The 14,914-nt window shown below is 48.0% G+C and overlaps 3 protein-coding genes across 3 annotated transcripts; 2 read left to right on the top strand and 1 right to left on the bottom strand.

Annotated features, from left to right (window-relative positions):
• Positions 1-659: 659 nt before the first annotated feature.
• On the top strand, positions 660-4,177 carry LAJ45_08194 (uncharacterized protein; the record flags this gene model as incomplete). The annotated part of the gene is made up of 13 exons (XM_046117746.1): positions 660-779; positions 956-1,052; positions 1,195-1,276; positions 1,397-1,446; positions 1,578-1,621; positions 1,808-1,910; positions 1,982-2,051; positions 2,138-2,442; positions 2,511-2,789; positions 2,876-2,898; positions 3,081-3,212; positions 3,295-3,458; positions 3,547-4,177. 13 exons carry the CDS (start codon positions 660-662, stop codon positions 4,175-4,177), a joined length of 2,100 nt encoding a protein of 699 aa, XP_045969033.1.
• Positions 4,178-7,155: 2,978 nt separating this feature from the next.
• On the top strand, positions 7,156-8,666 carry LAJ45_08195 (uncharacterized protein; the record flags this gene model as incomplete). Its single annotated transcript, XM_046117747.1, has 2 exons — positions 7,156-7,352; positions 7,613-8,666. The coding sequence occupies 2 exons, from the start codon at positions 7,156-7,158 to the stop codon at positions 8,664-8,666; spliced, it is 1,251 nt and encodes a 416-aa protein (XP_045969034.1).
• Positions 8,667-13,340: 4,674 nt separating this feature from the next.
• LAJ45_08196 (uncharacterized protein) lies at positions 13,341-14,680 on the bottom strand (the record flags this gene model as incomplete). The annotated part of the gene is made up of 4 exons (XM_046117748.1): positions 13,341-13,636; positions 13,698-14,195; positions 14,263-14,453; positions 14,523-14,680. 4 exons carry the CDS (start codon positions 14,678-14,680, stop codon positions 13,341-13,343), a joined length of 1,143 nt encoding a protein of 380 aa, XP_045969035.1.
• Between the last annotated feature and the right edge of the window lie 234 nt (positions 14,681-14,914).

The following is a 14,914-nucleotide window of genomic DNA, read 5'->3' on the forward strand; positions in this document are numbered from 1 at the left end:
AGGAGAAGACTGCTTTAGACTTCATCCCTCCCCCCATACATTACCATCCATACCAATATCGTCCATACATACCCACATTTCTCAAAAGATCTCTCGGAAATATTCATCAATCTTAACCCACCACACCTCACATTACATCGTCATCTTCGACATATTCCATCATCGACTCCTTCCCCATCCCATCCCGACCTTCATCTACTGCCTGGCGCTCCCCTCCCTCGTAAGGAGTCAGTCAGCCCCATCGCGAATCTCTCCCCCCCACCCTCCACCCCAGACGCGCGTTGTCGGCAGCTCGCAGTATCAACAACAACCTAGACGCCCAGGGACTACCATAACTGTGCTCGAGTAATAGAGGCCCCTGCCCGCTAAAAACAACTGCTGGTCTGTCTAGCCTCACTCATCGCGCCAACCGAGACCACACCACAACACATCACGTCCACAGCCCAAAGCTCTCTACAGCCTCATTAATAGCGAAAAACATTACAACTACCGCTATATTCAACATCCCCCCAAATATCTGCGTTTGCACCCGTGTTTGGGGGCTTTCTAATCAGGGAGGATCTAGTCTATCTTAGGCGACGAGGAGGAAGGCTACGATAAGTCGCCGCGCTTCCCTCGTCGTCCGTCTTACCCCCCGCTGGGAACATCGCCGACCGACTATGATGGCCCTAACAGTGCCAAATCCGCCGACGACGCCGCGACGAGTAAAGGTGTATGAGTTGAGGAACAATGACTGGTTCGATAGGGGAACTGGATACTGTACAGGACAGCTGGTTAATGTAAGGATTTTTTCCTCGGACTTATCTTGTTAGTGCGACCACGACGACTCCGAAGCTGTTGGCAGTGGCTCGAAATTTTTCATCTTGCAATTGTTGGCTTTTTCGTGCTCCGGATGGATTGGCCGTCGTTATGTTGTAGGTTATCGGTGGCTGATGGTCGTGGCGCGCTGTTGTAGGACGAACCCCATATACAGGTGAAATCGGAGGAGGAGCAGGACCGGATGCTGCTGGAGACTAAGATAATAAAAGATGATGGCTATCAGAAACAACAGGGTAAGTATCGATTTTATTACATCCCCACGATTCCAATCTCTCCAAGGCACCGGTAGAGTGCAGAAAGGAAATAGGTGGCATGATTCACCAAGTGCGCCTTTCAGGTTTGCCTCAAAAGTGTCGCTAATACCCCATGACGTAGAAACCCTTATCGTGTGGACTGAGCCACATGGTACAGACATGGCATTGAGTTTCCAAGAACCCGAAGGGTGTGCAGCGATCTGGTAGGTTCATCTTTAGCTTTTGCACCCGTCGTTATATATACTATTAAAAGTGCGCGGAGAATGGTGATAATATGATGCCAAGCGGCTTGTACTTTATACTTACGGATAAACGCACTACAGGGAGTTCGTTAGTCATGTCCAAACTCATTTACTGTCCATGTCCGGAACAGGTACGTAGCTAACACCCCCCATCTACCGTCTTTATGTTTGCCCCTGTCGATACCCTTTGATTTATTCGCTCTTATCTGGGTCCATGAGTACCGGTCGGGTATCGACAAAGTTTCTAATATTTAAGCTACAGATGAGATGTTATCAGACGATCCAAACGAAGCAATGATAGCTTCCGTAATGTTACCTCCCCCCGGAACTTGGTAACCTCATGGATATCGAGAATCAGATTCGAATTGCGAGCTCAACAGTGCCGGGAAGAGATTCATTGGGCAAATTCATCCTTAGTGAAGACTACATTGGAAAGCTTATTCCATTATTGGAGGTTGCGGAGGACTTAGAGAGCTTGGATAACCTTCACAGATTATGCAATATTATGAAGATGATGATTTATTGAACGATACGTTGATCATCGAGCACATTGTCATGGATGAGGTTGTACTGGGGGTTGTAGGGATCCTAGAGTGTAAGTTTAGGAAGATGGGAAACGCGATATGCAGTGCGCCACTTACGCTAACGCCCCTGGCTTGCATGCAGATGACCCTGACTTCCCAAGCCACAAGGCCAATCACCGCCAATTCCTCTCGGACAAATCAAATTCAAGGAGGTAGTGCCGATAAAAGATCCGGAAATCAAGAAAAAGATCCACTGGACATACCGGCTGCAGTATCTGAAAGACGTTGTGCTGGCCAGAATTCTCGACGATCCGACTTTCTCCGTACTTAATTCTCTTATCTTCTTCAATCAGGTTGACATCCTGCAACATTTGCAAAGCAACCAAGCTTTCCTAAAGGATCTTTTCGCGATTTTTCACACAGAGGGTTCGGAACCGTCGAAAAAGAAGAATGGTGTTCTCTTCATTCAGCAATGCTGTTCTATCGCAAAGAACCTCCAGGGTCCTGCACGAACCCAGCTCTACACACACTTTATTCAGAATGGCCTATTTGCCGTTATAGATTTTGCGCTGCTTCACGAAGACGCTGCAGTCAGGATCGCCGGTACTGAGGTCCTTGTGGCTATGATAGACCATGATCCAGTGATGATGCGCAATGTTATATTCCGGCAGATCAGCGACAAACAGAAGCCATTGACCGATACATTAATCGAACTATTGCTGGGAGAGCAGGATTTGGGAGTAAAGGACAAATTGCGGATGCTATTAGGGTATTACTGGATCCCGCGACAGGACCGCAACTTGAAGGACTTGGAAAGACCAGTGATATCACCATGAGACTACGAAGCCATTCCACGGACCACGAGACGGAGAGTTTCTTGAAAAACTTTTATGATGAGTCTGCCAAGAAACTATTTCTGCCATTATCTGACTTAAGCAAGAGAACATCACGTAAGGACACTTTAGAATATGGAGGGTGTGTATTGCGGGGGATATGGAAAGAGAGTAAATGACTGACGGAATTTCGTAATGGACAGTAAAAGGGTTATCGATAGCGGAGGTATCACTGTATTCACATCTTGTGGAGACATTGTGCATTTTCGTCCGACAACACGCATTCCGGGGCAAATACTTCCTACTAGCTGAAAACTTACCATCGCGAGTAGCACAGCTTCTTGAATCGCCACAGAACACCTCAAGCTCACTGCATTGAAATTTTTCCGCGTATGTGTAGGTTTACAGGATGAGTTTTATATCCGGCATATGATCAAGCACAAGTTGTTCGAACCCATTTTGAACATTGTTATTGAAACTATGCCAAGAGATAATTTACTCAATTCAGCTTGTTTAGAATTCTTTGAATTCATCAAACGGGTTTGGAGCCTTTCCCCTTCTGTGGGTATTTTTGGTCATATTATCACTGGTGTTCAATGGTGCTAACGGGGTTGGACAACAGGAAAACGTAAAGCAAATTATCCTTCATTTGGTTGAGAATTACCGTGAAAAGATGTCAAAGATTACATATGTCGATACCTTCTCCGTTCTAATCCTAAGAAACGATCAAATGCAAGATAGTACTTTGCCGTCGAATTATCCCTCCGAGGTAGACCGCACGCCAAGGTTAGTATTAATTAGCTGGTTTCGTATATGCTGTGTCATCAACCCCCAAAGGTTACTGTTACTCACACTCTATTCGTCCGACCTGTAGAAACCAAATCAACGGAGCACGAAGATGGGACGGAATCAAGGAAGCAGATCCTTTGGAAGAGGAATATTTCAACGGCTCAGACGAAGAAGACAACGCTCCAGGCCTAAGGCTTATTAACGGAGGACCACCGGTGATGAAGGGATTGGTGGATTATGCAGATGAAGAATCCATGGATGATGTCGGAGAGGAGGCTGCTGTAAAGAAGGAAGACGAGAGTGAGGTCAAGGTTGAGATAAAGACGGAAGATTCGCCAGTAAAGGATCCTTCATCATCAGCAACCCCAAGCCCCTCAACGTCACCGTCAACGGTCAGGTCAAAATCAGAAGAGCCGGTATCAAGCCTGCCCATGCCCGAGCGACTGGCAGAGAAGAGGAGGAGAGAGGAGGAAGACGATGATGAGCTGGGTAAACTGTCTAGGACAAAAAAGAGAGGCCCAAGTGGTGGAAGTAGCCTCATCCAAATGGGGTCGAGGAAGAGGAGTTTCGGAGGCAGCGGCAGCCCGCCCAGCAAGAAGATCGCCATTAATTTGGCAGTCAAAACGGCTACGGCGGGAGACGCAGCTGATGAAAACAGCGAGGAGCCAACCAAGGTGGAAATGAAGGAGGAGGAGGTCCCGAAAGAGGAGGCGTAAATTGCGAGAAGGATTCAATAAATAAATTTAAAAAAAGGCGGTGGGGGAATCTTTCTTTCTCTTGGCGCTGGCTTATGCGTTTTGCGATAATTTCCTTTTTATATCTTATTTTATACTGCCAAAGGGAAATGTTATATCTTCTTTTTTCTCTCTTTTTTTGCCTTTATTTCTGCCACCGCCAAATCTATTTTTTCTCCCAAATCCCTCTATTCCGTATTGTTATCCGGCGTATCTGCTTTTTTGATTTGTTGACTTTTCTCTTGTTTTCTTTTCTCATTTCTTTAGCACGTCCCTTGTCCCGGATCGACAAGGGGAGGGCTTGTGATGCTTGTGCTGGGATGGAGAAGTATCGGTGCTGCTTCACTATAAGCGCGCCGGCAGAGCGGGCGGGCAGATGGATCAATCTATGGGCCGGGATGGGGTGATATAAACCACGTGAATAGGCTCAATTGTACCCTGGCTGTGGGAGAACGGTGGACAGTGTGTGTGGGACGGCGTGAAGGTCTGGTTGGAGAAACAGGATGTAGAATAAGTAGAGTTTACCTGAGCTGCCTGCCTGCTACCGAGTACCATTAGTCATTGCATGAGCTTGACAATTGTTCCAAGATTCAATGGGGTTGGGGATTGGAGTGGGAGAGGGGGGAGAGATGAGGGGAGGGAAAGGGAAATTCGAAAGCTCCCGTGTAATATAGTGATTTCATGGCTAGCCTTTTGTTTTTCTTTTTCATATTTTTCTTTTCTTTCTAGCTAGCATACTCTACTCTTGGTTGCTTGATACTGATGAAACTTGCTTTGCATGTGTTGCTGTCAACATCGATTTCGTTTCATATCTCTCTTGCTATATTTTCGTTGGATTGTTTCCGTTTCGTTTCAGATGGACAGATATATATGACCTCATTCCCGGTTGAATGAGGCTGTTGGTCGTCGTTGTTGTCGTCATCTGTCGTTGTTTTAAACCGGGTTGGATGTTGATACTTAACTGGCTGGCAGGTACTGGCAGAAGAAGGGGAAGTAAGCAAAGGAGGAAGAAGAAAAAGTTCAATCACGTTTTTTTACCCATACCAACCCAGTAGATATTGGCATATGCTGTCTGTTTCATCCATCTTCCCAATTCAGCCGAATGTAAGCGGGATCGATGGTCCAATCGTTTTGTCTCGCGGGAATTCGGTAATCTTGTTTTGGGGTAGGGAGGGTTTGTTTGTAGATCATTGATCTCCTCAACCTACTCTAGGTAGAGTAAGGTAGTTTCATGTCTGGTCGTCCAACGTGGATACATAGCGCTGTTTTTGGGAGCTCCCCAATCCTGGTGGATCGTGGGATCGAGATTTGAAACATGTGCTAGACGGGGGAGAGGTGTTCTTGGTGAGTCTGTAAATAGGTAACTTTACTGTGCCTCCCGCGTGGGCGCTGAGATGTATTGATAGTTGGGTTTGGGTTGAGATGTAATTACTATCTGTAGTAGACTCGTTTGTAGAATGACGCGCGGTCACAGGTGGTCACTCAAGTCACAAATGCTTTACTTGCATACTTGTACTTTATTACTATTCTACTAGTGCTCTAGGTACGGTTGTCTCTCGAGCTGTCTCTCCAGGCCATACCTTATCTATCACGAGAATAGAACAGCATCAACCTCACCGCACCGGGAGTTGAATGTCTCTCAAAGTGAAGTAAAGTAAGGCAATTGACAACCTCTGATTTGCCTCCACCTCTGATTGGTCCGAGGAGAATAAAACGTTCTGGAAGATCTCATTTTCCCCAGTTATGATCATCAGCTAATATGCCTATTTGCTCATAGCATCGAGTAGCTTACCCACACACTCCCCAGCTAGGTAGCTGCCTTATGCAACAGCGTCTGTGTGTTTATGCAGAGGCTTTCAGCACTTCATTCCCAGCTGGATCCGTTCCAATTGCTTGCTCGGAAGAGCAATGCCGAACGGTCAACAGCGGGACTACGTTTATTATTACTCTACCAGTGACATCTGCAGTCATGTGACTGTGTTCAACATATCGATAATAAACACACTTCTCTTTTTACTTTTACGCCTGAGTAAATTGGTTCGGTAACGTAACGGTAATCGGCTTTTTTACTCTTTTTCACATGGGGGTCAGGCAGAGGGGCGCAGTGTGAAAGCGTGAAGGAAGAGCTTAGAGAGGTTGATCACTCTTGGCCTGCACCTGCAGCAATTGCTCTCTCTTCTTTGGTAGGGGCGACGACTAGAGTACGTCCGCTTTGAGTATATCCATACGATGGGATACCTACGCAGAGCCAGTAGAGTACCTAGAGTACCTAGAACGCTGGTTCTCTAGAGTAGGTATCGGTATGTCATTTGAGAGAGTTGTTCGATTTATTCTTTCCCACCCTGGACCCTGCAAGGGTTTTGGCGCTGGCTGGTATGTACTCTAGAGTACCTAGCCTGGCTCCTCTTCCCTCCCGGAATTCCCACCCACGAGGTCGACTCGCGGTAACCAGAAAGCTGCATGGGTCGGTTTTTTTTTCGTTTGGAGGGCCTGGCTGGCCATGTATGATGATGCCGTCTACAGGCCTTCCTTTTTTCTTTTCTTTTTCTACTGCCTGTTCGTTTCGGGTCTCTTGCTACGCAATGCAGGGTGGCACAGCGTCACGACGATCAAGACCATCCCTATCAGGCCGGCCTCAACTTCCGCCCGCGGGTAGCAGTAAGTAGCAATAGTAAAAAAAATCTGATAAAATAAACGAGACAGCAACGGGGGGGGGGGGGGGTGTAAGTAAGGGAAGGCAAGGGGAAGGGGGGGGAAAGCAGCAGCAAGCAGCAGCAAAAAAAAAAAAAAGGAAGTCGAACAATGACCTCCTTTCCGGCATTTACACTTCACCAACCCCTACTACTACTACCGTTATTATTACTACCCACGACTGCTACTCACCACAGCAGCACAGCAGTTGCTTGAACCTTCCTCACTACTAGACTTGGACAAGAGTCATGATCATGCTAAACACAAACATGCGAACGAACGCAAACACCCACAAGCTCCCAGAGGAGATTCTGGAGCAAATCATCGGATACCTCGAGAAGACGGACCTGGCGCGCGTTGCGGCTGTCAGCAGGACCTTTTGGAGGCTGGCGGTCGCGAAACTGTATCATGAGATCAGGTTCGATCCCTATGCCTACCGCGAGAGCCAGTTGCGAGTTTTGAAGAGGTGAGTTTTGTGTTTTGCTGCCTCTGCCTTCTGCCTGCTGTCGTCGTCTGTCCGTTGGGTGGCGAGAATCGTCAATTCCCCCAAAACCAATGCCCGGAACTCTTGGAGGAGAAGAGGGGGTGAGCTCTTTTAAATTCCCTGTCATCAATTGCCATTATCATTTTGCATATGTACCGAAGAGAAAGAGAGAGAGTGTGTGGAGGATCATGATATCTTTTGCCTGCAATTCCTGAGGGCTAAACTTCCCCTCTCCCACCTAGCTCCCCGCACCTCACCACCCTCGTCCGCCGCCTCACAATCGACATTGCCCCGCTTCCCCAATTCCAAGATGAGAACGAGATCCAAGAATTCAACTGGGGCCACCCCCTCCTCAAAGACGAGCCACCAGTTCACACCGCGCGCTCCGCCCTCCTCTCCCTCATCCCGCACCTCCCCTCCCTCGAAATCTTCGAATGTCACGACCTCTCTGGTGAGCCCCACAGCACCTCCGCCGCCCCCGCCCGCTCCCTCATGTGCACCCTCCTCTCGCACTGCCGCCACCTGCGGAAGCTCACACGCACCGACTGGTGGCGCGATCTCGGCTGCTCGTACGGCACCGTGGGACCGACGGCCCTGACTCACCTGACCATTAGTGTACCGGAGAGCTACTTCGCCGTTGACGAGGATGGACTGGTGGGCGTGGATGAGGGCGCATGCGAGGAGCTGCGCGTACTGTTGAGGGCGAGCCCCGCGCTGACGTATCTGGACTTCTATCGTGGGCGGGTGTCGATGGGACTGATATTTCGGGGGCGGCGGAGCGGCCGGGACAGTGACGGGGACATGCTTGGGCGGGGCCGACGTCGGCGGAGCAGTGTGTCGAGCCGGGCGTCGGTGGAGTCGTCGTCGGGGTCGGGGTCGTCGTCGGGGTCAGGGACGCCGCCGTTACTGGACAAGGACGATGAGCGGCCGGTGGTACTGCCGAACCTCAAGACACTGGTGCTATGGGCGACGTTCGTTGAGGAGAAGGCGGAGGTGCTGATGGGCGAGTATCTGGCGACGCGGGCGGGCATCTTTCCGGCGCTGACGGGGCTGGAGCTTGTGTCGGTGCGGTGCGAGAAGGAGGGATTGTATGTGGCGGACCAGGTCAGTGCACAGATGCTGATGGATGCGGTGGTGACGCTGCGGGACTGCGATGTGAAGACCATCACGGAGAGGCAGATCTATGACTTTAGTGGGGCGGCGGCGGGAACGGAGGAGCTGCATCATGCGATGTCGATGGTGAATGAAAAGCATGGGAGACAACCGGATCGGAGGAGTCGGTTTAGACAGTGGTGAGAACGAGGCTGAAGATGTCTCTGCCCCTGTGCTTGTGTGTGTTGTGTTTGTGTTGTGTGTGCCATACTCTGGGGGCGTTTTTTCTTTTTTCGGTGCTTTGGGGTTATTGTTTTGGTTTTGGCTTTTTTATTTCCTAGACCTAGCTATCTTGGGAGGCGGGGGAGGAGTAGGGGGCTCTTTTTTTTTTGTCGGTCGTTTTCTTTTGGCTTTTTTCTAACTTAGCAGGCTAGGTTTGGGGAATAGGGTGTGTGTTTGTTTTTCTTTCCAGTGCACTGAACAAAAGGGGGGACTACTACTTAGATCATTTACACTTGACGAAGTTACGAGACGATGTCTGTATGCTACTTGGTTTGGTCATGAAAAGTCACTCGTACATGTATTTTTTGCTACTTACTACTCGCGCGTTAATTAAGTATTCGGATATCGTTGCAACCAAATGCTTACTAAAAATTCCGACCTTTTAATTAACGACTGAGTATATGTATCGACAATCGTTTACTCTGCAAAATACCTACTTTCCTGAGGACTGAGTAATACATGCTCAAATCTACAACACAAAGTGTAGATCGCTGTGTCACACGAGATCGCTTCTGTTTCCTGCCTTCCTCCAGATCAGCCCGGGGATTTCGCCTACAACCAGTCAGCGACAACCACGTTCGTGACTGATTTGAGAGGAGAAAAAACCTGGTTTCTTTCTTCGGATGTGGCGTCTATCTATTGTTTCCCCCTCTTTTGGGGCCAAGGTGAGGATCTACTGTAGAGGAGGTACCTAGCCTGTGACACCGGTACGAGTCTCACCATGTCTCTCTATTCTTTGCATATCGATATCAATATCGACTATCATGTCACATGTCCGTTGCCAAGAGGAATTTACATAAATGTGCCTGAAAAAAAACTTTCTTTCTGGTGCGCAGTTTTAGGCGGTGGAAAATGAAGCAGGAAAAAAAAACTGGATTCTTTGGGCGCACAACGATTTCGTTCCAAGTTTTTTTATGAGGGGGTCCTCTGCGGCGGTGAGAAGCTGTGTTTTCTTCCTTTCGCCCCAAATTCCTTGTTAGATAACCCACATTCAATTGCCCCTCCCTCCTTCGCGCCTGCAGTTGGCTCTTCGATATTTCTCTCTCGGTAGTTCGTTTCTCCCCACCGGAGTCAACATCACACACCCCCTCACGTGAGCCCGGCAACTCCCATCTATCTGTACCCCCTCGCACCGCATGCAGCGAGTGTATGTAGAGTGGGTACTTGTATTTCACTGACGTTTGTGGACGCGACTGATATTGCATGCCATACAAAAATACACCAAGCTCATGATTTTGGGTGTATGCAATAATGGCCCAGTTCAAAAACGTCAGTGAAATACGAGTAGATAGAGTAGGAGGGGCTGGGGGCCTAAACCCTGCTCAGAATATTAGTATCTTCATATATTCCTCCCCGCAAGTGTCAAGCAAGGCAAGCGTCATGTCGAGTAACTAGGGTAGCTACATGTACCCACAAAATCTCCCGGCAGGCCAGGATTAATATCACGGCGACCCATCGTACTCTATGTACGGGCCGGGGGCGGGGCGGGGCGGGGCGCTTTAAGCACTATGAATCTCTCGGCCGCAACGCAACGGCTCAGGCACATACACAGTGACGTCGCTCATGCAGCCTGTCTGTTTAAGCTTCCACAGATCTCTTGGCACCGGCCTGCAAGGGTAAGGTTGTGCCACATATAAAGAGGGCTTTTCTCACCGCCCCCTCCCCAAGAGATAGAGGGAGGACCCGATGATGACTTCAAAATGCAAGAGGTGATGTTAACCCTGTGTAGCTTCTCTGCAGCTTTTGGCTGCATGCTGCAGGGAAGAAGCAGTGGTGGTTAATGATGGCTGCAAAAAAATGAGAGCTTGTTTGACTGAGGGTAGTACTACATGTATGTAGTACTCTGGTTGGGCGGGGCTGTGGAGAAGATAGAAAAATAAATTTTTTTTTTCCCTTGCTGCGATGTGTTGTGGTTGGGTGGGTGGGTGGGTGGGTGCGTCTCCTTGGTAGTGCGTCGTTGGTAGTGTGAGCTCTAAGATCTTCTTATTCCTAGCACCCTTTCGTCTTCAGATAAGCTTTCCGGTAATTACTAAAAAAGAGGAGAACCTCGAAGAGAAGGTCGATATATGACAAACTAAATTGATAGGTGATATAATATCTTCATCATGAGATATCACTCGACGACTATCTGCCGCCTGCTGGGAGAAGGATTTTTTCTTTTTTTGTTTAATTAATTAATTACATGCAAGCTGAGAGAAGGATTGATAATTCGTTATGCTGAGGGAGAGGATTAATCGTCCTTCTAGACGGTCAAACTCAAATATGATCAGATAAAGAGGTCAACAAGGCTGGTTATATCGGTATTATTTATTTAAACGTCTAGTGTGTTTTTTAAGATGAGATAAGTATGTCCCAGACGAGGATATAGGGCGAGTTCTGCGCTAGTCAAGTTTCTGTTAAAGAGGCGGATGAAACTGGGGAGGGGTATGAGGGACTTATCGACTCCCAACCGCACACGCCACGCAAAAAAATAGGAAGAGAATCTGAGAGATTGTATACGAGAGCCGTCGGCGCAAAGTAAAGATAGAGGGCGGCTATACGCCCACACATGCCTATTACTCACGTGATCACCCAGCTAGGACTTACTCACTACCCCTCAACTCTTAATAAGTCACCCAGGAGGGAATGACTTCCGCGTAGTCACTAGCCTATGCTCAGAACTAATGCTAGTATTAGAAATCATAGTCATGAACTATCACTCGCTTATTAGAGGTGTTAAGACCCCCCGCGGGGATCCCAGCAGGCACCAAGGAGATCCACAGAGTCTACACTAATGGAATTATGGGTAGCCTGAAAGTTATCGGGGTGTGTATTTACTATCGTCTTGTATTTTTTGACTAGTGTTGGGGTGTAGCTTGCATGTATCCTCCCGGTGTTTGATGCGCTGCACCTACGGAAATGAATATGGAGTTAGTGAAAGAGGTATAGAACATATGAGATGAATATCTAGCTTCGAATCTTTGGTGTGGAGAGGCGTATGACTTGATCTATATTATGTGCGGAGACTTATGGTAAAAGTGGTTGGTAGCTGCGGTAGGTGTGGTCATATAGGGGTTATTGCCCTGTCTCTTGCTGGTAGAAATGTATACATATAAGCTCCATAACCTCCTATATATATGGTCGGAGCATTGTTGAGGGGTTAAAGTAGAGTTGATGCTGAACTGGGTATGAACTCGATGTGTTTGTGGTTGAAAGTCGTAGCGAATAAAAGCATATGGCGCAAAGGACCTCAAGGAATGAGCGGACAAGCATATACGTTAGGCTGGTAAGTCTGCATAGAAGCCCCTCTGAGGGGTACGGGCTGCCAGTACTAGTAGTTTCAGCTAGTTGTCTAGGTCAGTACTTGAGGAGGAGGAGGAGGAGGAGGAGGGACGACCTTCTTACCAACAATTGGGTTAGATTTAAGCTTATTCATAGGCGGCGGTGCTATGGGCTAGTCATTTTCTATCTGAGATATAAAGAATGGCCCTAGGCTTTGTCTTGACCTATGTTTTGTTGCGAAAGGGGGGGGGTTCCAGGCATGGGAGGTGCGTCAGTGGGTGGATAAGGCTAGTATATGTTGTAAACGTTTATTCTGGGGGGGTGTTGGGGACCTATGGGTGTCTTGCGTTGTGGAATGTCGGGGGTGCGGCAAGCCTTTTCTTGGCGCTGAGTTCGACAGGGCTAGAGATTACCACTTATCTTGGCGCCGGCCTAGCTATTCTGTCAAATATCAATTCGGGGGCACTGCAAAATATAGCCGGGTGAATGGTCTAGTTAGTAACACCCCTAGATTACCCCCATAACAACACTGTATATTGATACCCCGGAGACCTCCTGGGACATTCGAACCAGGGGTAGGAGTAGCATCAGTAATTCCAATATAGTACTATGGTTTTTGTATTCCTTTGTCCCCGAGTAGAAAGCACTTTTACGGCTATGGCACTGGCTATTGGATAGGAGCAAGAAGGGCGTTGGTATTGATCACGAGGTTGTTTGCTCATAGTACCAGTTCATTATAGGAACGAGACAACACTCGATTAAAGTAGACAGCATCTATAAAGGGAAAGAAAAATTTTAAAAAAAAGAGAAGAAACAGAGCTTCGATTGGGGCGAGTGATAGCTCATGCTTCAACGTTTTTTTTGTTTAATTCATTAAATATGCTTCAATGGTTGATAACGTCTTCACTTCTTGATTTGGACTCCTTGGGGCGTGTTCACATGTCCTTACTACAAAGCTAGCCATGAGCTCTAAAGCAGGCGTTACTACATTACAACCGCAAGCCTGAGCTATTGAAGTGTTTTAGACCAGCCCAGCCTATTGTACTGGGGTTGGGGCCGGCCGTTATACGAACGTAATGAACCGTGGGCTTTAGAATTGATTAAATGTGGTAGGAAGAAACAATAGACCAGTTGGCTGACCATATCAAAAGTGAGAAGCTTACGGTCCCGATGTAAATACCACAAGGAAGAACGGCAAATTAAAGATCATTAATATATACCAATCATAATATAAACTACTCCTCGAACGCAGACAAACTTCCTTTCCATCTACAAACGGGTTCACCCCTTAACGAACAAAAGAAGATTCCACATAACCGAAGCTTGGGGCTCCTCCTAGGCCTCGTCTCCTCGTCCCTTCCCAAGGGCTCTCTTCGCAGTCCCTACACCTGCCACACCCTCCTCCTGATTCTCCCCGAGCCAGGGCTTCTCAGACTCTCCCAGCGTCCCGTTCATGACAAAGTAGATGACCAGACCCAAAATGATCATTACGAAGGCGATTGGGTACCACTTTCCAATTGTATATCCAAAAACCTGCACTCCAATGCAGACACCCCAGAAGTTTGCAGTGAGAAGGGAGATGTTGAAGAACGCAGCGGATGCCATGCGTAGTAGGATGGGGACCACGGTGTCTACTCCACTTAGTCATCCAACCGTCATGAAAAAAGAAATATGAGAAATTTTCAAACTTACAGAAGATGAACATCGTCAAGGTGAATCCAGTCATGTACCCGCCAACTTTGGAGTTCCAGTTTGCGGTACGGAAACTACTTCTGTCAAAGATACCAGCCTGGGCGCCGTTGATCAACATTCCCCAGAACCCAATCTGTCCGATGACCTCATACATAGGTTTTTTCGACACCAGGAACTCTTCAAACACGTTACTGAAACCATAAAATGTTGCTCCAAGTAACATGAAAAGATCTCCCTTCACCTCAGTTGGCAATACTCCACCGACTACACTACCGTTTTTGGCATCGTTCGCAAGTAAGAGACCGAGGCCTCCGCAGCAGATCAAGATGCCAAGGACTTGGGTCCACTTGTAGCGCACATGGAGGAAGAAGAAGGAGATGATCACGACGACGACAATAGCCCAGAAGTTGATTAGTTGGGCGCTGAGAATTGTCGTGTAGCGGTATGCAAGGACCACGAAGTAGTTGCCTTCGACATCAAGGAACGCCATGATTATGTCTGTGGTGAAGTGGTCAGTGGGCGCCTCATTACTACAAGGCGGGGAAGTGGGGGCGGGTGAGATTACATCGCCACCATTCTTTCGAAACCATCTTACACCATCCTTTGAATCCATACTTGTACAGGGTGTAGGAGGTGTACACAAGGTTGAGCAGAACGTAGTTGAAGAAGGACTGGAATGCGGGTATCGAGGTTCCTTCCATCCCAAGAAGACCGGAAAAGGTGTTTGTAGAGGTGATGCATAGTGATAGTATTTGTCTATATCTTGTTAACTTCCCCAATCTTTCTCTCAATTCTCTTCCACAAAATTATGGGTTATATTCATACCCTATCAGCAGAACCAGCCAAAATCGCGGCGACTTGATATAAGCAAATCTTCCTTTGGGGGGAGTACGAATATCATTCTCGGCGCTCGAGCTTTCTACCGGCGACGCAGATAACTCCGCTGCATGCGGGGAAATTTTGGAGTCATCTTCGGGATACATCGTGTTGTGAAGGACCTAAGCTAACAAGCTACAGTAGTTGAGGACTTTGGCGAGGCTTTTGTAGTCGCTAGTGGGGAGGGGCTAAGTTAATTAGATCAGGGTTTCGCAAGAGGAGTTCAATTGTCTGGCCGCAGGGGACCGTTGTGTCTCTTGACTTAACACAGTCTCAGACTGAGCTGCGCAGTTGTGAACAGGAGGGGAGCGGAGGGTGTGAGGAAGAAAAAGGAAGAAGAA

This window comes from Morchella importuna (assembly GCF_003444635.1).
Source record: "Morchella importuna strain M04M26 chromosome Unknown Morimp01GS028, whole genome shotgun sequence".
Lineage (NCBI taxonomy): Eukaryota > Fungi > Ascomycota > Pezizomycetes > Pezizales > Morchellaceae > Morchella > Morchella importuna.